The following is a 22,700-nucleotide window of genomic DNA, read 5'->3' as shown; positions in this document are numbered from 1 at the left end:
GGGGGAAGGGAAAAAAAAAAAAAAAAAAAAAAAAGTGGAACAGAGGACCTGAAGCGGGCTCGGTGCTGACAGCAACGGGCCCTACGTGGGGCTGGAACTCACGAACTGTGGACTGCGAGATCATGACCTGAGCCGAAGGTAGATGCTCAACCGACTGAGCCACCCAGGTGCCCCTGTCTCTTGATTCTTTATATTCCTGCTAATATCATAGCCCTTCATGCTGGGTCCTCACCCCCAGAGTGACCCCGATAATCCATTGCATTCTCTCTGAATGCCTCTTTCCATAGGCCTCCTCTTCAGGCCCCACTGCTTGCTGAAGTTCTCTCTTGTTCCCATGGCTCTTAACCCTTTAGTCTCCTTTGCCCACCCCCCACCCCCCCCCCTCCACTGACCTTTCAAACACTCGTGGGGAAGAAGGCAGACAAGCCACGACGCACAGAGAACTTTAACCACCCACCCCACATCCCCTCCCACCTTCTCTGTGGCTCTTAACTGAACTTTCTATAAAACCACGGCTCTATCCTACAGGGTGGCAGTTACTTTAATGGCCAGGAACCAAGAGGTTACTGTTCTGTTGCAAAAACACCATTAACTTAAGAACAAAGTGAAATCCATTATGCAAATACAGCTAGGACAGCTAATTACAGATTTATTCCAGAGGCGGCTAATGCACCCAGCACCCAAATAAAGGAGCACGTCTCGCTGAGGGGTGGCCTGGCAAAGGGACCCCTCTCTGTCAGCCATCTGTGAACACTGCTGAATATCTTGCAGTAAGAGAAGTGCCAAGGCCTTGGAGGGCTCACTTCATCCCAGCGGACACGGAGGCAACTAAGATGTTGAGAGTGGGGTTAGGAGGGTGTCTGGAACCTTCCAGAGGGAATGTGATTCTGGAGACAGGATTGAACTTGACTTTGTGCTCCACCTCTTCCTGACTGTGTGACCTTGGAAAAGTTTCTGTTCCTCTCTGTGCCTCATTTTTCCCTCCCAGGGCTTTGTAGGGATGAAATGAGACTCTCATGAAGTGCTTGGCATAGTGCCTAGCACCTTTTGACAACTGGCAGTTGCTACTACCTATTCTGGGTTGGCCGTATCCTATCTGCCTTCCAGAAGGGACGAAGAAGGGCAGGAGGAGACAGGTGGGGTGCAGCAACCATGGAAACCGCTGCTGGAGAGAGAGAAAGGAACCGCTGGGTAGGAGAGTCTCTCACAATCCTTTTCTTGGCAGGAATTTGGAAGGGCTTGGGGACCAGGCCGACCCAGCTCTCATGTCTGCTCTGACACATTTAGCTGTACGGTTTGGAGCAAGCTGTGTAACCTCTGTGAGACTCAGTTTTCTTGTCTGTAAAGTAGGGGTATCTATTTCACGGGGCTGCTGTGAGCATAAGTACGTGCCGGGCTTAGAGGACCTGAGAAGTCCATCGTCATCATTGTCACCATCATCACCTATTTAATGCTTGGGATAAGGAACGAAGGCTGTTTTAAAAGCACTCAACACCTGGGAAGTCATTTATTTCTCCCGGCAACCGTATGAGAGATTTGCTGCGGAGTAGTCAGGGTCCGAACCTGTTGGTGCAAATCACAGGATTACTATACTCCTAGTTAGTCTAGAAGAGGGCTTGGCGAACTTCTTCCGGAAATGGCCACATAGTATTTTAGGCTCTGCAGACCATATGGTCTCTGTTGTAACTATTCAGCTCTGCCAATTACCCAACTCTCACCATTGTAGTGTGAAAGCAGCCACAGATGATATGTAAATAACTGAGCGTGGCTGGGTGCCAATAAAACTTTATTCATGGACACCGACATTTCATATTCTTTTCATGTCATGAAATACTGTTTTTATTTTAATCAACCATTAAAAAATACAAAAATCATCTTGGCGTGTGTGACAAACAAAAACAGGTGGTGGATCTGATCTGGTTCCCGAGTCATGATTTGCTGGCCCCACAGACTAGTTACTTTGGTCATTTCCTCTACCCCAACAAATTCACGTCTAAATCATCCCAGGTGGAAAGACTACTAATGTTTATTTAAAGACAGGGATGGGGCGCCTGGGTGGCTCAGTCGGTTAAGTGTCCGACTTCGGCTCAGGTCATGATTTTGCGGTTTGTGAGTTGGAGCCCGGCGTTGGGCTCTGTGCTGACGGCTCAGAGCCTGGAGCCTGCTTCGGATTCTGTGTCTCCCTCTCTCTCTGCCCCTCCCCCTCTCAAAAACAAATAAACATTAAAGACAGGTCCCTGGGTGGCTCAGTTGGTCGAGCTCCCGACTTCGGCTCAGAGCCTGATCTCATGATTCGTGAGTTCTAGCCCCACATCAGGCTCACCCCCGTCAGTGCAGAGCCTGCTTCATATCCTCTGTCCCCCTTGCTCTCTACCTCTCCCCCACTTGCACACACACACACTCTTTCTCTCTCAAAAATAAATAAAAACGTCTAAAAGAAGACAGGGACATACGATAGCCCCTCTTAAAAGACCACTCTGATACCTAGCATCCCCAGTTATGAAAAAGAAAGAGTACAGTGCATGTGCTTTGGAGTTCTACAGAGTGCTAGATGTTATTATTATTATTATAATCATTATCGCGTCCTTTCTTATGGCTAATCTGATTTACTCGGGCAGACTAACGTATTTGGTTCTTTTATTTAGGAACAGAGAACAGATACTTCCCATTCCAATTCTTTTAGCTTTTGTTCTTAATTCTGATTTTCTATAACGATCCACCATCTCTGTGGTTCGTATTCTCCGAGGTTCTTCTCAGAAACCCAGCATAACATCATAATCTAACTGATAGATATGAATGTGTTTATTAAGGCTACTTCACAGTGATGAAACAAACAAACAAACAAACAAATCACCGAATGTCTTCAGGAGTTGCTGGTTAAGGTGGTCGTCCGATTCTTTTTATTCTGTTCTGCCTCTTCCTGTGACAGTGGCATCCTAAACATGGGTGGGCTCAGGATATTTGCATATATTCTGGGTACAGACAATGACACATGTGCCAGATCACAAGGTCTGAATCTTTTGTGATGTGTACAGCCAGGACGCTGATGCCACCAGCAAATCCCAGCTCTGGGGCCCATCCCTTGCTTGCCCCGCCTTCTCCCTTTGAGTCCTAATATCTAGCTCGTGACCCAGGCTGCCCCTGCTTAGCTGACAATATCAGACAAGATCACAGCCGTAGGCAGTACAGCTGCTGGCAGAACCTGGTGGCCCCCTCCGCAGCTGCTGCTTCCTGTGTCTGTGAAGTGTCTGGCTTGTCAGCCACATCCCCTCCCTGGAGCAAAGTCTTTGTTAACCAATTCCACCTCGGCCCACTGTGCGGAAGATGAAACGCCAAGAGCTCCTCCAGATCCAACGAAGACGGCAGCCATTACCCAGTCTCTTCCCCAAGGTGACTCTCGGAACCGGCTCCACCGACAGGCACTTTAAAGTCCCAGAAGAGAAAGCGGGGAGCCTGGGATGGGAGGTGGCTGCGGGGAGAGCTGTCTGCCCCTCCCAATCCCTCCTGGCTCCATCCGGCGCCCTGTCCTCCCGTAGACATGGATGGAAATCCCTGATCACCAGCTCCTTACATCATGTCCGAGGCTTTAGTGGGCCAGAGAAATCAACAAGGCCCTCGGGAGGATTCTTCGATTGCCTCTTCCTAGTGCTGGATCCAGCTGGGGTTGGAGGAAGGCGCTGTTCTTACCACACGCTCTGCACTCGGCTGACTGCCTTCTGGGAGCAGGGAGCCACACTCTTTCCAAGGTTCCCCGACAACCTAGCCTCTTCAAGGCGCTCTCTTTCTAGGCCGGCCCTGACCCGGCATTTCCTGGACAATTTTCTTGTTTTCTTTTCTCTTGCGACGGCCTTGTCTCGTCTCATTCCTCCCCTCCCCAAACTTTGTAGCCTAGGTCTGAGCAGAAAGAGAGTGCACGGGGAGGCCCAGAGCACAGGGGTGAGAAATTGATACAGAATGAGTGGGTCTGTTTATTGGGATCTAGGAAAAGCCATTAAGAAAATAAGCATTTAAATGATTTTCAATCGGCCCGTGGAAGTCATCTATCTTCATACTGGGGGGAAAAGGCCCGTTCTCTGGTCCCGGTTTTGACTGACTGATTTCCAATTCTCTAAGCGTTTCCCACAGGAGCCGCTCACCTATCTCCCATAATGACAGGCCTTTGCATTTCCAGGCAGTGTTTTACATTTATTTCCGATTTGCTCATAATGGTCAGAAATCTCTCTCCCATCGGAGGCACTTCTCCAGCCGTGCACGGTTTCCCTCAGGCCAAATAGCTCAGCTGTGATCCACGGAAAATGAGAATTTCCCAAACGCATCTTCGGACCAGGGGAGGGTCCAGCATCACAAATTCAGATGGAAAATTTCCCACTGCTAGATCAATATCTGGGCTAAGAAATAAATGCCACAGGGGCAGAAAGCTGGAGCAAAATGATTACAATCGGCACAATTACACTCACCGGCGGAATCAGCTCACTGATTACTCCTAGGGATGGGAGCGCCTGCTTCATCCGCCACGGGATGGCTTGGGAATTAGAACATCACTCAGCGTTTCATAACTCGACAGATTTGCCCGTTGTCTTGGCATGAGATTGTTTTCCACATGCAGTACATTCCTGTAAGAGGGGTTCTTACTTCAAGGAAGGAAGGAAGGAAGGGAGGAAGGGAGGGAGGGAGGGTGGAAGAAAGAGAGGAAGAGAGGAAGGGAAAGTGACGGAGTCTCCGAGCCCAGACACCAAGGTTGTTACGTTGCAGGCAAGGGTTGGAATTTACGAGCCAGGGATCTGACCTTGTAACCAAGGAGGGGTCAGCCAGGGCTTTCCCAGAATTCTCCCCAGCCACAACCCCAGCAGGTAGAAAGGGCTCAAGAATGTATCCTTGGATGGCTTCTGAATTATCCTCTCCACTGAGAAGTTTGCCGGGCAAGTTTTCGTTCCCTGAGAACCAATCTGAAGTCCTTTCGGGGGCCACAGGGAAAGGACCCGGCTGACTAATGGGGATTCTACAGCGTCGTTCCTCTCCTGAGCTTTGAAGAGGCAGAGGCTCTCATTGCTTTCTCACCAGTGGTGAATGCCGGGTAGGCGGGGGCCGTGGCCAATGGATTGGGCACGCTGCGTGGCTCTGTGTACTGACACCGGCCCCAGGGCCTGCCGTGTCCCTACCCCCTCCCAATCTTCTCTTTAATCCCCCCAACCAGATAATGTGGGATTTGGAAGCATGTAATATCCATGAGACTCCATTATAGGCTATTACGAGCTTTATACACAGTACCTGGGGGATGTACGAGGCTGATGCTGGTCACTGCAGCTGCTGAAAGCGAGAGGGACCACGGCAATGGCCCCAAGGGCCAAAGTGACCCTTCTATTGTTTAGATCCCTTTCCACCAAAAGGGAGCTCTGGTCTCTTGTGACAGACAGACAGGAGAGTATTCAAGAGAAACAGATTTTACTCCCCTAGAGCGTAAGAAGCACAAAGGGAAGTGTAGGCAGAAACAAAACCACAGAGTCATGGAATTAATTGCTGGAACCCTGAGAGACCGTCTACTGGTGTTTCTGCGTGAGGATGCTATCGGCATTGGGGTAGGATCTTCCGGAGCACTACAGGTTTAGTGTCCCGGCCCCTGCCCACTAAATGCAAGTGGCATCCCCCAGGCGCCGGGAACACTGAATAAGTGGCCCATGCCATTACACATGCCCCAGGGTTGGGGCGGCACCACCCTGGGGTGGCACCACCGACAGCCCAGCAGGCATGCGTTCCAGAGGAATGGGGGGGGGCCTGGAACAGTGCAAGGTCACCGGGGCAGGGGTTGGGGGCAGGACTGGACCCGGAGCCAGGTCTCCCAATTTATTTTATTTTATTTTATTTTATTTTATTTATTTCTGAGAGAGAGAGAGAGAGAGAGACAGCGTGAGCAGAGGAGGGTCAGAGAGAGAGGGAGACACAGAAGCCCAAGACAGGCTCCAGGCTCTGAGCTGGCTGTCAGCACAGAGCCCGATGTGGGGCTCGAACCATGAACCACAGGATCATGACCTGAGCCGAAGTGGACGCTTAATCGACTGAGCCACCCAGGCACCTCACAGTCTCCCGATTTAGGATCCTTTCCATGAGACAGGCAGCCTCCGAGGAGGGACCAGGCACAGACAAGTGCAGCAAGGGGACAGTACATCATAGGACAAGAAAAGGGACAAAGGAAAAGAAAAGGCAGGGGCTGGAGTGGGGCAAAGAGGGTAAAGAAGGGGGTAGAGGGGCACCTGGGTGGCTTAGTCGGTTAAGCGTCCGACTTTCGCTTGGGTCATGATCTCGCGGTTCGTGGGTTCGAGCCCCGCGTCAGGCTCTGTGCTGACTGCCAGCTCAGAGCCTGGAGCCTGTTTCGGTCTGTGACTCCCTCTCTCTCTGACCCTCCCCTGCTCACGTTCTCTCTCTCTCTCTCTCCTGGAAATAAATAAAACATTAAAAAAATTAAAAAAAAAAGAAGGGGGTAGAGATTGGGGGCATCTAGGTGGCTCTGTCGGGTTAAGCATCTGATTCTTCATTCTGCTCAGGTCATGATCTCACAGTTTGTGAGTTTGAGACATGAGTTGGGTGCTGAGCTGACAGCAGAGGGTCTGCTTGGAATTCTCTCTCCCTCTCTCGCCGCCCCTTCCCCACTCACACTCTCAGTCTCTCTCTCTCTCTCTCAAAATAAATTAAAAAAACTTAAAAAACAACNAGCCTGTTTCGGTCTGTGACTCCCTCTCTCTCTGACCCTCCCCTGCTCACGTTCTCTCTCTCTCTCTCTCCTGGAAATAAATAAAACATTAAAAAAATTAAAAAAAAAAGAAGGGGGTAGAGATTGGGGGCATCTAGGTGGCTCTGTCGGGTTAAGCATCTGATTCTTCATTCTGCTCAGGTCATGATCTCACAGTTTGTGAGTTTGAGACATGAGTTGGGTGCTGAGCTGACAGCAGAGGGTCTGCTTGGAATTCTCTCTCCCTCTCTCGCCGCCCCTTCCCCACTCACACTCTCAGTCTCTCTCTCTCTCAAAATAAATTAAAAAAACTTAAAAAACAAGAACAACAACAAATAGAGGTCAGAATAGTGAATGGATCAAGGGATGGAGGAAGAGGAAGGAACATCTTTCTAGATGCGGGTTTTGAATGTCTGCCCTCAAGGGCTAGATGGATCCCGAGAGGATGGAGGGACAAGCAAACCAACAGTGAGAGCCCAGGGCAGACTTAGGAATGGGCCGGCATTCCTGACTGCGACCCTAACAGCAGCATTGAGATGACTTTACTAGTTCTTTTTATTTTTAGTTTTTTAAATCCTTTTAAGGAAGCTCCACACCCTCCATGGGGCTCGAACTCACATTCCTGACATCAAGAGTTGTGTGCTTTACGACTGAGCCGGCCAGGCATCCCTGACTTTACCAGTTTTCTTTGACCATGAGCCGAGACCTCCTTGATGGGACCCTTGTTGAATTACGAGAGAGAACGGCCCAGGGACCTGACTCATACCCTCACCCACGTGCCTCCCCCCCCCCTTTTTTTTTAACAGGCAGACGGGGCTACTGCTGCTGGGAATGAAGGAGAATCCAGAATTAAAAACGATCCAGGCTACTTTGTCCAGACAGGGGGTGGAGCACCAGTGTCTTTCAGCTGAGGAACTGAAGCACCGTTTCCCCAACGTTCGGTTGGCCAGGGGGGAAGTGGGGATCTTGGACAAGTCTGGAGGAGTTCTCTATGCAGACAAGGCCCTCAGAGCCCTCCAGGTAGTGTGTGCTGCATTCGGGGCGAACGCAGCCTCTGCGGTCGTTTGAATCTGCCGTCTCCCAGCCCCCTCGGCCGGATGAGGACCTTTTGCCCTGCTGGCTTCATTCTCGACCTTTAGGGCAGGGTGGTTTCATAGAACCTGCTAGGCCCAGGCTTTATGGGACAGGAGGTCTGGAGTCGGAACCCTCTTTTCTGCCCCAAGTGAAGGACTCTGTTCACCAGGGGGAACCATGTAACTGTGTAAGTAACATGCCCTCCCCCGCTGCTGCCCTTTCAGGATGCAGTTCGGCGCCTTGGAGGCCAAGTGTGTGATGGAGAGAAGGCGATGGAGATAAAGCCGGGGCGACCCGTCACAGTGAAAACTACGTCCAGGAGCTACCAGGCCAAAAGCTTGATCATCACGGCAGGCCCTTGGACCAACCGGCTCCTCCGTCCCCTGGGAATTGAGCTGCCCCTGCAGGTAAGGGGGGGCTGGAAGCCCAAAGGTCGGTGCTTAAGAGAAGAAACCTTGGAGTTGGACAGACTCACGTTTGAGTCCCGGATCTGCCATGTGCTCCCAGACGACCTTGGGCAAATTAGTGTATCTCATGAGCCTCAGTGTTCTAGCCTGTAAAATGGGGATATGACCATTGGAGAATTGAATTACGTAATAAATATGAAGCCCTTAGGAAATGGCTTGACCTGTAGTGAGCATTCAACAAATCTGAGGTATCATTAGCTGAGAGAGAGAGAGAAGTAGGGCTGGATGTAAATAAATATTAAAAAAAAAAAAAGAGTGGAAGAAGAGACAGAGATGCAGAGATCTTTGTGCCTCATATCAAAATGTAACATGTCGAGGGGCGCCCAGGTGGCTCAGTCAGTTGAGCACCCGACTTCAGCTCAGGTTGTGATCCCACCGTTCGTGACTTTGAGCCCCATGTCGGGGTCTCTGCTGTCAGCACAGAGCCTGCTTCAAATCTCTGTCCCCTTCTCTCTCTGCCCCTCCCCCACTGGTTCATGTTCTCTCCCTCCCCTCTCTCTCAAAATCAATAAATACACTTAAAACAATGTAACATGTCACTGACATGAGAATTTGGACGAAACGACGATGGAGGCATTCAGCTTGGATTCAAGAGCTACAGGACCCCGGATGAAACTGTTCTTGACGCCTATAGTTCATGGCTTTCCCCCTTTATCTCCCACTTCCTCTCTCTGCTTCAAGACCCTGCGGATCAATGTGTGTTACTGGCGAGAGAAGGTTCCGGGAAGCTACGGTGTGTCCCAGGCCTTTCCTTGCTTCCTAGGCCTGGGCCTCAGCCCCGCTCCCCGCCACATCTACGGGCTGCCCTCTGGAGAATACCCAGGGCTCATGAAGGTGAGAGGAAAGGCCCAGAGAAGGCGCGTAGGGGCCCGCGCAGATTTGGGCCACCTGCTCTAACGTCCCTTTCCACAGATCCCTCAGAGCCCCCCTCCCTTCCGGGGAGCAGCAGAAGACCTCCCTGTTCCTTATTTGAAGTATAAGACTCCCAGCTGCCGCGAGGCGGCAAAGGGAGCCCTTCCTTTGCAAACACAGGGTTGGAGGGGGAAGGAACAGCTAAGGCCACCTCGAGTGGCAGCACGCAGCCTCCGTCGGGACCGGGACCGGGGAAGGCTGGGATGATGGATGGGGGCCCTCGGTGAACGAGCCTGCCCCCAGGGCTGGGGGCCTGTGCGGGGAAGGCCGGCCCTGGCCGCTCACACCGCTCTGATTGGGAGCTAGGTCTGCTATCACCACGGCAACAGTGTGGATCCAGAGGAGCGGGACTGCCCCGGAGCATTCTCAGGCGTCCAGGACGTCCAGATCCTGGGCCGCTTTGTCAGAGATCACTTACCTGACCTAGAGCCCCAGCCCGCCCTTTTGGAGCGCTGCCTGTACACGGTAAGGGTGTGCGCGGCGGGGCCAGCCCGACGCACAGCCCCGGGAACAGGGGAAGGAGACGCCGGCTCTCACACCGCTCAGGCTCACATCTATTTGACCCCCGACATGATATGTGACTTGAAACAAACGCGCTTATTTCCGTGGGTCGGTTCACCTCTACCGGTGAGGCCCCGCTAGAGGTTATTCATATTCCTTTTCATTAGCAAACTAGGCTTATGCCTGGCAGCCCCTCGCTATGTTTCCCAGAAGAGCTCTAAAAGATTTTTTGGCAAGATGTTCTAGTTGAACAGGCCTGAGGGACGAAGAGAAGAGACAGATGTCACCGGGGCCTGAGGCATCTTGGCTAGTTTACACACATTAACTGAGCACCTACTGTGTTCATAGCTCTGTACGAGAAGAGAGGCAGATGGACAAATGAGAAAGACTGTCATACCCTGAGGGGGCCCCGGCATGCAGAAGGCATCCTTGTGCCCTATTCCCATTTTTTCTGGAATGGGACTAGCCTGGTCCCTTCCCTTCCTCCTCGGCGGTTCTTCCTTCTCTTTCTATCCTCAGAGGACACAGGTGTAATCGTTTCTTTCTAGAACACCCCTGATGAGCACTTCATTCTTGATCGACACCCAAAGTACGACAACATTGTCATTGGTGCTGGATTCTCTGGTGAGCCTGAGCAGGGGGGTGCGGGGAGGGGCAGAGAGNTTTTCTTTTTCTTTTTCTTAATGTTTATTTATTTATTAATTTTGAGAGAGAGAAAAAGAGCTCGAGCAGGGGAGGGGCAGAAAGAGAGGGAGAGAGAATCCCAAGCAGACTCCGTACTGTCAGTGCAGAACTGGACGCGGGGCTCGAACTCACAAACTGTGAGGTCATGATTTGAGCTGAAATCAAGAGTAGGATGCTTAACTGCCTGAGTCACCCACGTGCCCCTTAAAAAAAATTTTTTTTTAATGTTTTATTTGTTTCTGAGAGAGAGAGAGAGACAGCGTGAGCAGGGGAGGGTCAGAGAGAGAGGGAGACACAGAATCTGAAACAGGCTCCAGGCTCTGAGCTGGCAGCCAGCACAGGGCCGTCGCAGGGCTCGAACCCATGAGCCGTGAAATCATGACTTGGGCCGAAGTCGGACGCTTAACCGACTGGGGCACCCAGGCGCCCCCACCCCAATTTTTTTTAAATGTTTATTTATTTTGAGAGAGAGAGGAACGAGCTTGAGTGGGGGAGGGGCAGAGAGCAAGGGAGAGAGAAAATGGTGTTTTCTATGCTCTCAGCTGGCCAAAGCCTAGACCTGAGTGTCTAAAGGTGCCGGGTGGTGGAATCAGAGAAGAAAGGAGAGTTCTGGTGGGAAGCAACTTCCAGCCTTGGGGTGCAGACCAAGAAGAGAGGTAGCCCTATTTGGGGACAGGGCAGTGGACCTCCAGGGACCCCAGCTGCTGTCCCTGAGAACGCTTGACAAGCTGCTCTCCTTTCCCTAGGACACGGATTCAAGCTCTCCCCTGTTGTGGGGAAGATCTTGTATGAATTAAGCATGAAATTAACGCCATCCCATGACTTGACACCTTTTAGAATGAGCCGCTTCCCTGGGCTGGGCAAAGCCCACCTCTGACCCCTGGCCAGCTGCCTCCTTTGTGTACCCCGAGCTGGGATAAAGCCCTCTGGCTATAACATGTCATCTTGTTCTCCTGCCTCTCTTGAGTCCCCTGTCAACACCGCATGATTGAATCGGCCTTCGTCCCCTGGCCAGCTCCCCAGGCCCGCTCCTTTTCTTTTTTTGGCTTCCGGAAGGTCAACTAGATAGTCTACAATCACAGTGTAGCAAGGACCTTCGAGATGGATGTCTCAATGAGGAGGACGCATAAGGACTGGCTCAGGGGACCGAAGCAGTTGTTAAAATTCTCTTCGCTGAGACATTTGATAAACTTGGGGTGGATTTGACTAAAGCCGCCCAGGGGAGAGCAACCAAGATGATTTGTAGATCGCTGCCGCCCTTGGAGTTCCTTTTCCGAAAACTAGAGCCACCCTCCATCACACGCTCCCGTAAAATCTGGCTCACTTTGGGTGCACAACAAATGCCTGTTGAAAAAAATGTGTTGAGCAAACAGATAAATAAAACGCTGCATTGCATTAAAGTCTGTGGTGGCCTTTATTTTCCATGCGACCTTATTTCTCAGAGACTTTAATTGTCTAACTCAGCACCCCGAGTCCATTATCCCAGGAATCCTAGGGGGCTTTGTCCTCCTAGTGCACCGCACCCTCTCTCCCCGGACCCTTTGTGTCTCTGGTTTTGTGAAGACGCTTAGCTCCCCAGTCTCTCATTAGGGTGTATTGTCAGGTCCTTATGAAGATGGAGCTGTTATACCAGAAAGGAAGAGAGAGACACACTCGCTTAGAAACCCTGTTCAATGTTTGAATGTTAAATGTGCCATTTTATTATCATTAGGATTGCTCCTACTTAATGAAACGGCATTAGCACCGAGTCGGCTGGCCTCCTTGCACTAATTGCTTTGGAAGGGAACAGGCTCATAACTACCCCAGGGTGGGTGGAGGGGTGAAGGGTGAGGGGGGTAACAGGGACTCGAGCGGGGCTCATTGCGACCCTTCGGAACCCCCGCAGGAGCAGCTCCAGACCAGGGCAGTTTGACTCGAGAGAAGGCTTGCTCTGGGGAGAGGAAGACTGAGGCCAGCTGGGGTGGAAATGTCAGGAGGAGGCATCGAGTGGGAAGAGAGGGAAATGGGAATAAGAGTAAAAATATCCCCAGAGGAAAGACAGCACAGAGGAAATTGCCTCCTGGACCTGGGCACATGGATCGGCGCTGATTTCTCCGGGGAATTGTAAAAGCCAGCCGGTCTCCTCCGCCCCAGCCAGGTCTGCTTCTCAGGGGCTCCCAGAGGATGTCCTGCACCTCAGCCTCCAGAAAGTGGGAATAATCACGTCTGCAAAGTAGGAATAACGCGCTACAACACGGAAGACATGATGCTAAGTGACAGAAGCCGGATACAAAAGGACAAATGCTGGAGGATTCCACCCACAGGAAGTGGAATGGTCGCTTCTGGGGGCTGGGGAGAGGGCGGCATGGGGTGTTAGTGTTTAAGGGACACAGCGTTTCGGTTTGGGACGGTAACAAAGTTCTGCAGATGGTGGGGATGGTTTCACAAGGCTGTGGTTTAGCATGTCACAAACACAAACATGGTTTAAGAGAATGTACTTAATGCCACAGAATGGTTACACTTAAAAATGATTAAAATGGGGGCACCTGGGTGGCTCAGTCGATTGAGTGACTGACTCTTGATTTCAGCTCAGGTCATGATCTCTTGGGTTTGTGAGATCGAGTGCTGACTTGGGCTTGTGCTGACAGCCGGGGACAGGCTTGGGATTCTCTCTCTCTCTGCCTCCCCACCCCCCGTTTGAGCTCTCACACGCACACCCTCTCTCTCCCTCTCAAAATAAGTAAATAATAGAATAAGTATTCTATTAAGTATAAGCATTCTATTATTTGTTTATTTTTATAAAGATTTCCATTTCTTTTTTCTTTTTTAATTTTTTAATTTATTTCTAGGAGAGAGAGAGACAGCGTGAGCAGGGGAGGGTCAGAGAGAGAGGGAGATACAGACTCTGAAACAGGCTCCAGGCTCTGAGCTGGCAGTCAGCACAGAGCCCGACGCGGGGCTCGAACCCACGAACCGCGAGATCATGACCTAAGCGAAAGTCGGACGCTTAACCGACTAAGCCACCTAGGCGCCCCTAAAGATTTCCATTCCTATAATATTTATTCTTGAGAGAGAGAGAGAGAGAGCGCAAGCATGGGAGCAGCACAGAGAGAGGCAGGGGATCCGAAGCCGGCTCTGCACTGACAGCAGAGAACCCGAGGCGGAGCTCGAACTCATGAACCGTGAAATCCTGACCTGAGCCGAAACCAGATGCTTAACGACTGAGCCACCCAGGCGCCCCAATACACGTGTACTGAAACTCTGCTATGTGCTGGGGACTGTGCTAGGCATCCTGGATGTGTCTGTGAACAAAACCAATGAAGATCTCTGCTCCTGTGGCCTTCGCCCAGTCCAATGAGAAGACATATGAACAGTACGCACGAGTAAATTTTATCGTAATTTAGAAGGCGACAAGTGCGTTGGGAAAAAGAGCAGGGCCGGGAAGATAGAGACTGGTGGTGGAGGTGGGTTTGGGGGGGGGCGCTGCCCTTTGCGATGCTGGTGACGGTGGTGAGAGTGGTCAGCCTGGCATTCGGTGAGGAGCGGCATCTGAGCAGCCCCGGAGGAGGGAGCGCACCACGCACATAGCGGGGATATGTGGAAGAGAATGCGGTAAACTGTAAAGCGAGGTATTGTGTTGTTACTGAGAGAGAGAGAGACCGGGTACAGAGAGAGATCGGTGTAAGATCCTGCCGTCTCCCAAGCTGGCAAAGTTGGGGAGAAAGGGTGGTGGGAACCTCTCGCTCTCGTTCAGTGGCTGCCCGCAGCTCCCTCTGCCTCTGCTTCGCTCAGTGCGGCCCTCCTCCCCCAGCCAGCTGCAGATCCCCTTCCAAAATATCCAGTCTTATTCAGCTTGCTGGTGACAGTAAAGGAGGGGACCAATGTCTGGAAGAGGCTGAGAAAGGACAAGTGGGGGATGATGACAAGCCCTGCCTGAGCTGGTGTGTCCTAGAAACCGAGTGTGAGGAGGGGCGGGGGCGTGTGGGGGTAGGAAGGGGTGTGTGTGGGAGGGATGAGGTCAGGGAGGAGTGGAGAGAGAAGAAGGAACTGGTAATGTGCAGACCAAGAAGGCAGGCAAGGATCTCCAGGGCTGCTGCCCACCCCCAAAGCCAAAGGAAGCGGGTCCAGGATGCCCAAGAGGGAGGATCTGAGCATTTCTTACTGGGGCTGGGGTGGGGTCCTAGAGAAGAGGGGATGTAGGGAATAAAGAGTCGGTGGGCACAGAGGAGAAGAAACACCNAGGTATAGAGAAATTGAATGATTTACCAAAACAGACCCGCCAACATTCTCTCCCTGCTTCCCTTCGGCCGGGCAGCCTCCTTCGGGCAGACCCTGCGTATCTTCAAGATGGAAGAAGATCGCAGTAAGTCGGACAGGCATTAAGAGACCTCTGGAGGGGCGCCTGGGTGGCTTAGTCGGTTAAGCGTCCGACTTTCGCTTGGGTCATGATCTCGCGGTTCGTGGGTTCGAGCCCCGCGTCGGGCTCTGTGCTGACTGCCAGCTCAGAGCCTGGAGCCTGTTTCAGAGTCTGTGACTCCCTCTCTCTCTGACCCTCCCCTGCTCATGCTGTCTCTCTCTCTCTCTTAGACATAAATAAAAAACATTTTAAAAAAAAAAAGAGAGAGCTCTGGAAGGGCAGCTAGGGTCTGCACGGGCTGCAAGGGAGAGATAAGGGCAGCGAAGAGAAAGAGGCCAGCATGGTTGCCAACCAGACAAGGAAAACAGAGGCAGGCTAAAAATAGATTGGGGGTGGGGAGGGAAGAAGGCCAGTCCAGAAAAGAAGGGAAAGCGGAGGCAATCGATGCCATTGTGACTCTGACCCAGTTCTTCATCCCTCAGCCTCACCAAACTGACAAACTAGGGGGTGATGGGGGAAAAGGGAAAGATCGGCACAGAGAGAGGAGAGTCAGAGGAAAGTAATTCGAGTCCTAAAGACGTAGGCAGCTGTGGAGCTCAAGTCAGTAATCAAGACGTGGCAAAGAAGGGGTAGAGTGTAGTTAGTACTAGTTAAACCCTCCCCAGAGTTTGGGGCCCCAGGACAGGCTTAAGAGCTTAAGGAGCGTGAGTATAACTTGGAGGGAGGGGGTTCAACCATCTAAAAAGGTGAAAGGAGGCCCTGAGGAGGAGTTAGTCTGGTTTTACTTCCCAGAAAGGTGAGTAAAGAGAAGTTGGTTACTGGCTATTGTATTTCTTTTCTTTTTAAAGTTTATTTATNAAAAAAAAAAGTTTATTTATTTATTTTGAGGCAGAGCAAGCCAGCGAGAGCGAGAGCATGAGCAGGGGAAGGGCAGAAAGAGAGAGGGAGAGAGAGAATCCCCAGCAGGTTCCCCTCACTGTCAGCGCAGAGCCCGATGCAGGGCTCGGATGCACGAACTGTGAGATCATGGCCGAAATCAAGAGCTGGACTCGTAACCAACTGAGCCACCCAGACACCCGTGGATGTTTTATTTCAACGCTGGGCTTGCAGTGCAGCAGGAGTGATTTAGGTTAGACCTCAGGAAACCCATGCCACTAAGTAGATTTGTGAGACATTAAAACATGTAGAAACACTCTTATGGTATCCTTTCCTCTGACATCTTTAATAATAAGAAGCCCATCTATCTGGGCCTAGATAAGTTTGCCTGAAGGCCAGGGCCACCCCATAAACCTGTGGAAGACTTCTGGCTAGAGAGGAGATCTAAGATTTTTTTTTTAATTTTTAAAATGTTTTATTTATTTCTGAGAGAGAGAGAGCATGAGCAGAGGAGGGTCAGAGAGAGAGGGAGATACAGGATCTGAAGCAGGCTCCAGGCTCTGAGCTGTCAGCACAGAGCCCGACACGGGGCTCAAACCCGCGGATCGTGAGATCATGACCTGAGGCAAAGTCAGACGCCTACCTGACTGAGCCACCCAGGCACCCCGAGGAGATCTAAGATTTTTATTACCCTCGAGGTAGGCTCTAAAATGGGTTTCTGGATCTGGGCTGACGGAGGGGCAAATGTAAGCACCTGGGCAGAAAGGGGAGGCACAAGGTGGGCCGGGTCCCTTGGGCAGGGAGACACAGTGGAGACAAGGGGCAGGATTCTAACAGGCAGGACCCAGTGGCATTTACATAACTTTGAATAATGAATAAGCCCGGCTCTGGGGCTCCTCGTCAGCCTGCTCATCTGCATCTTTATTAGGCTTTATAAATGATTCAGCTCCCTACCCCTTCCCCCCAGCCCCTGCCCAGCCTGCCCCAAGCATCAGGGTAGCTGATTGCTCATTATTTTAGACTAGATTTGTTTCACCAACATTCAGCGAGGCGTGGAGTGGGGGACACAGGAGGGAGGAATGTGGCCAAAAGGCAGGTGGAGTGGGGGGTTAGGAGGAGAACAGAACACGGAAGGGCAGGCAGATGGCCGTGAGCTAGGGACGGGGGCATAATTCTCCAAAAGGCTCCTGGGGCCAATATCGTCAGGAAAGAGAAGTTTCTTAGTTTCCTGAAATGTNGCGCTTGCAAGGTAAGAACAGGCACCAGGCATATTAGGGAGAACGAGATAGACACAGGCACACGTGGTCTGTGAATTTGTAGCGCAAAAGGAAGGCTTGCGCCCACGGAGAGCTCGAGGCCACCGGAGGAGAAGGTTGGAGAAGGTGTGCATACTTCAGTGTATCCGGGGAGGGCATGTTAGTGCCCACTGCTCTGGGAGTGGGCCCGTCTACTGGCTGGAGGCAGAGAGAGGTATTAAAAGCCTAGACGAGGAGGAATTGGCAAGAAACTGGTAGGGGTAAAGGTGGAGCATTTCTCAACCCTGGCTGCACATTAAAACTACCCAGGGAGCTTTAAAAAATAAGATGCTTGGGATCCACCCAAGACCAATTAAATCGGAATCCCTGGATGAGAAAGCCCTGAAGCACAGTATTGCTTAAAAGGCTCCTCAGTGTTGTTTCGATCCTGATTTGAACACCTTTTGAAGTTATATATATATAATTTATTAAATTATCAATATTTGAAATAAAATCAGTGAAATCTAAACATTGGATATTTGGTATTAAGGAGTTGTTGATAATGTATTTAGGTGTGATATGAGTTTTGGGATTACATTTTTTTAAAGAATTGTTGTGTTTTCTTTGAGGGATGGATGCTAAAGTATACCTGGGGTGTACTTCAAAATAATCCAGTGGAGGGAATGGGAAAGTGGGTGGGGGTGTGGATGAAGCAAGATTTGCTCAGTGTTGGAGCACCTGGGTGGCTCAGTCAGTTAAGCGTCTGACTTCTGCTCAGGTAATGATCACACGGTTCGTGGGTTCAAGCCCCGCATCGGGCTCTGTGCTGACGGCTTGCTCGAAGCCTGGAGCCTGCTTTGGATTCTGTGTCTCCCTCTGTGGCTGACCCTCCCTTGCTCACGCTGTCTCTCTCTCTCTCTCTCTCTCAGAAATAAAAAATAAAAAATAAAAAAGAGATTTGCTCAGTGTTGATAACTGTTTTGTTTTTAAAAATTTGTTTTTAATTTTTACTTATTTTTTTAGAGAGAGAGACAAAGTGTGAGTGGGAGAGAGGCAGAGAGAGAGGGTGACACAGAATCCGAAGCAGNAATATCTGAAGTTTTTATGGTCTTTGTGGATTCTCCAACTTGCTTTTATTTTTTTAAATTAAAAATTAAAATTATTTTCTGAGAGAGAGAGAGAGAAAGCATGAGTGGGGGAGGAGCAGAGAGAGGGAGAGAGAGACTCCCAAGGAGGCTCAGCACTGCCAGCTTGGAGCTCGATGTGGGGCTCAAACCCACAAATCCCATGACCCCAGCTGAAATCAAGAGTTGGTAGCTTTAGCGACCGAGCCCTCCAGCCCCCCACCCCCACCCCCAGTGTTGATAGCTACTGAAGCTGCTTGATAGAGAAATTCATTGTATTATTATATATATATTTTTACTTCGTGTATACAGAACCACAAAGGGAGCTAGCTCCTTGAGTGTTTCTAACACGCAGCAGGGTGAGAACCACACCGCCAGGCACTCAGCAGGAAAGGGGTCACCATGGCACCTCTGTTGGCACAACTGGCTTCAAGGAGAGCAGGTCTGTGGGACCCGAAATGATAGGTGAGGGTCCTGACTGCAGGCAGAGCTGCAGAAACCACTTGGGGGCGGGGGGAATGATATCCAGCAATTAGAGATGCAGTTGAGGATGGGAGGCGTCCAAGGGCTCTTCAGGCTTCTTCCCCAGCCAGCACAGTCTCTGGGGACTCAGAGCCCCCACTCTCTGTGCACCAAAGCGCAGGGCTTTGGGAGTGGTCGCTGGAAGGAGGGGGAGCCGCCTGCCTGAGGCACTCAGAGCAAGAAGCCAGCTTCGCTCCTCTTTCTCAATCGCCGCCTCTCGTGATTCCACAGGAGCTGGACCCCATCTCAGCCGGCACCCCCCTTCCCCAACTGCCATCACCACTGCTTCCCTGCGCTGTCACTCCCCTGATGGGCTCATCTGCCTGTGCCAGGGAACATTAGCCCAGCTGACTTCATCAAGGAGGTGAGAGAAGGCAACACAGATCCACAGAAGTATGGGCACCCAGGCACCCACCCCCAGCGACTGCTGGCAGGGCTGTCCTGAGCTGCTGAGAGATTCGCAGTCGCTTGGTTTCATTTGCAGATCACTCCTTTAATAAACAATTCAAATGAATCCCAAATTCTCAGTGTTCTNGTGACCGATGCCCCGCCCCACCCCGCGCCCCGCCCACGCTGAACTCAGCCCTGCCCCCTGCCCAGGCCCCCACCCCCGCGCTGCAGGCACCGCCAGGGCGGCATCAGGCTCAGTCTGGGGCTCGATCTGTCTTCTCCGCTCCATTACCTTCCCCTGATGGCCTCTAGGGGCTGGGGAGGGGAGAGACTTGGAGGGGGTCTATTTAAGAGATTTTTGGAATCTGTGCCTGCGCATCACCCGCTGCCATGAGTTATTTCAGCGCCGATGTTTGTCTCGAGCTGATTATTCCAGCCCGAGAACAGGTGGAGCAGCCTGCGGTGGCTTATTCGTCAGCCAAGGCCATCTGTTCCCAACAAGCTGAGATTTGTAGCTGATTTCTACTGGGGAGCAAGGAGTGGGGGCGGGGCGGGAGATGAAACTCACCCCGGCACCCCAGGGGACATACTCCTCTTGGGCCTTCTGCAAAGCCTGGACCCCCAGGCATTCCCTTCTGACACCTATACCTTCTCATTTCCTCAGAGGGAACTCACTGGTCACTTGACTCTCTGAAACGGCAAAAATACTTTTTCCTTAAGGGGCTAAACCCTCTTAGATGGAGTCAGGTATGAGAAGCACAAATCGATCAGCCAGGCACAAAGTCTGGCCGTTGAGCCATGTCCACCCACAGAGATCTTAAAAAAAAAAAAAAATAATAAAACCAAGAAACAGTATACAACCACGACACACATATCCTAAATGACCTTCTGACTCTTGGCTTCTCCTAACCCACCCCACCAGTCCCTTCACCAACAGGAGTACAAGAGTGTCCTCGCCTAAACTTGTCTGGCGAAGGGCTCCCAGCTGCACGGGAGGGCAGGTCTCGATGCTCCCCCGACTTCCTCTCCCCTAAATACCCGCTCAAGTTCCACCCTCCAATCTGCTCCTCTTCCAGCTCATACACTCAGCCTTGCCAAGAGATGCCTGCTGCTTTAAAAACGGCTTTCCCGGAGCAAGGGGTCTAAGCAGTTTCTAAGCAGCTTTGCCACATGGGCCCCCCCCCCCCCGCCCTGCTACTATTTCTATCCATGAAATGCCAGGAAAGAAGCTACTCTTAAAATCACACGAATATGACGATTTGGGGCCTTCTTGGGTGTTTGGCACAGACATACATCTGTACTGACTTAAAAAAAAAAAAAACCTGAGGGGAGACTGGTTGGCTCATTTGGCTAAGCGACCATCTTTGGCTCGGGTCAGGAGTCGTGGCTCATGAGTTCAGGCTCGCTTTGGGCTCTCTGCTGTTGGCATAGAGCCCACTTCCGATCCCCACTTCCGATCCTCGGTCTCCCTCTCTCTGCCCTTCCCATGCTCGCGCGCTCTCTCTCAAAAATAAACATTAAAACTTTGTAAGTACAGATACTTCATCTGTAACCCACATCCTCAAATAAACCTATTTCTAATTTTAAGGTCCCTTCTAGTTTTTTTTTTTTAATGTTTATTTATTTTTGAGAGAGAGAGAGAGACAGAATGTGAGCGGGGGACGGGCAGAGAGCGAGAGCTAAGGCAGGCTCCAGGCTCTGAGCTGCCAGCACAGAGCCTGACAGGGGGCTCAAACTCAGGAACCGTGAGATCGTGACCTGAGCCGGTCGCTTAACTGACTGAACCACCCAGGTGCCCCGAGATCCCTTCTAATGTTTATCAATGTTTAATATCTGTGCTTTCACGTATACTCTTGTCACATGTGCATGTTCCCTTAAAAACCCATTCACAGAGCTGTAAGACCGCCTCACTTTCTAGTTGGTTCTCTAGGCTTATTTTGCCGGTTCCCGGGAACAGACACTCCTTTTCCGCTGTTAAATCTTGCCCACTTGGCTCAGTATGGGGTCCACTGGAAAGACAGCCTTCACAGGTGAGCTCTGGGACCCTCAAAGGCAGGTAGTGAGTTCTCTGCTTCTAATGCAGCAACTTCCAGGGCAGTGTCTCTCGGGTCACTCTTCATCTGTTCGGGAGGACAGTATTCTTGTGGGGGCCAGAAGCACAGGAAGGGTTCTAACCTGCACCTGCCACCTGCCGGTCCCTGAGGCTACATATGAGCTACATACACACAATTCTGTATTTGCCTGTTTACCAGTCATTGACCTATCTTTCAAAGACATAATGTTTCTAAAGCTATTGGCTGCTTCTCCTAGTAGCAGAATGTGTGTGTGTGTGTGTGTGTGTGTGTGTGTGTGTTAAACTCCTTCTTTTTTGATTCTCTGCTTTCAAATTCCCTAGGGTCCTCTTTTCCCCAAATCCATTTGCTTCTTTTCCTAATCTAGTCAGATCATAGATGTGGCACATAACACATAAAAATTTATTAAAATGTGGAAACTCTTTGACTCTTAAGCCACCTCAAATATAATTTGCCTGGATGGTGTGAACCTTAATATCCTTTTTGAGGTTTTCTTTCTTTCTCTTTCTCCCCGCCCCCCCTCTCTTTTTGGTGAAACTGCCATAGCTGACTTTTGATATTTAAAGCAAATTCTATCTGCACATTTAAGTATTCCACTGGGAGATTTATGTCACTGACTTCAATCGCAAAGCACACATCCTTTTTGGAATCTCCCTCATGTATATGACCCATCACTGGGGTTTACACTACAAAGGACTCAATTTCTCTGTGAAATTCCGCCTAAACAAATCTAGTGTCCTTGTTAACTCCAAAATGGCTATTGCTCTGGAAATCACTCCTTCCGGATCAAATCCCAGAGAATGGTCTGGATTTTTCCATTGTGCTGTAATGAAATTAGACTGAGGTGAATATAGCTTAATATATGCAATTCCGGGCCACGTGGACTGTTACTCATATTGTTGGCACAGTATACGCATGAAGCAGAAATGTGATAATGTGTGGAGGATGCTCTGAAAATTTTAAGGAGCAACATAAATGTAAGGTTGACATTTCCCCCCAAAATGCCAAGAAGCGTTTCCTTACTTAGGCCAGGCCTTGGTGAATACCAGGCACACAGTGATCAGAGAGGAGATCCGGGACAATACTTCCTGGCACTCTCACGTGTCCCTTTATCTTCTGACAAGGCCAGAATAGCCGGGAGGCGCCTGGCCAGTTGCTGGAACCAAGCTGGGGACCCTACCCGGACACATACCGCCTCTTGGAGCCTCACAGAGAGGACACTTCCGGATTGTGATAAAGGGTAGAGGAATAGTAAATGCTCAGCAGATGGGAACATAGTAAGTAGGTGCTCAGCACATGGGAACTATTGTTGATTTTGTCATCCTGCTCATCCCCACGGGTCACTACTGCCAAGACGGGATGGGCACCCTCATTCCCAGCTTCTGCCAAGGACCTCCAAGGGCCCCGAAAAGGCAGGCTGCTGCGTGCGGAGACCAGTGCTCACGTCTAGAGAATCCTTGAAGGGCAAGGCCGACGGGCTCCGCCCAGTCAACTGCTTAAAAACCTTTTGATGGTAGTGGCTTCCGGAGGTGCGCGAAGACCCGTCAAGCGGGGGCGGGGCCGGAGGCGAGGCGCTCCGGAGGCCGGGGTCATGCAAATGAGATATGAATATGCTAATATAGCCGGGCTCCCGGCGAATGGGAGGGCGTCGGCATCGACCCGCAGAGCCCGCGAGGAAACCGGAGAAGAAACGCCCAGGAGGAAGCGGAGGCGCAGCCGGGCTGCTGGACGCCACCGGCCCCAGACCGCCCGGCGCTGGGAGACGACATCCCTCCCCGGCACC

At 51.1% G+C, this 22,700-nt stretch overlaps 1 protein-coding gene across 1 annotated transcript in view; it reads left to right on the top strand.

Moving 5' to 3' along the window:
• PIPOX (pipecolic acid and sarcosine oxidase) overlaps positions 1-11,750 on the top strand; it is a 13,795-nt gene extending 2,045 nt beyond the window's left edge. The window contains exons 3-8 of the mRNA XM_077749770.1: positions 7,531-7,744; positions 8,023-8,205; positions 8,947-9,099; positions 9,484-9,642; positions 10,227-10,302; positions 11,109-11,750. Coding sequence (XP_077605896.1) covers positions 7,531-7,744; positions 8,023-8,205; positions 8,947-9,099; positions 9,484-9,642; positions 10,227-10,302; positions 11,109-11,239 — 916 coding nt within the window. The 3' untranslated portion in view covers positions 11,240-11,750. The remainder of the gene's footprint in view (positions 1-7,530; positions 7,745-8,022; positions 8,206-8,946; positions 9,100-9,483; positions 9,643-10,226; positions 10,303-11,108) is intronic.
• Positions 11,751-22,700: the final 10,950 nt, after the last annotated feature.

This window comes from Crocuta crocuta, unplaced genomic scaffold (assembly GCF_008692635.1).
Source record: "Crocuta crocuta isolate KB4526 unplaced genomic scaffold, BGI_CrCroc_1.0 scaffold149, whole genome shotgun sequence".
Classification (NCBI taxonomy): domain Eukaryota; kingdom Metazoa; phylum Chordata; class Mammalia; order Carnivora; family Hyaenidae; genus Crocuta; species Crocuta crocuta.
The sequence above is the reverse complement of the archived record's forward strand: the minus strand, read 5'-3'. Positions and strand labels throughout refer to the sequence as shown.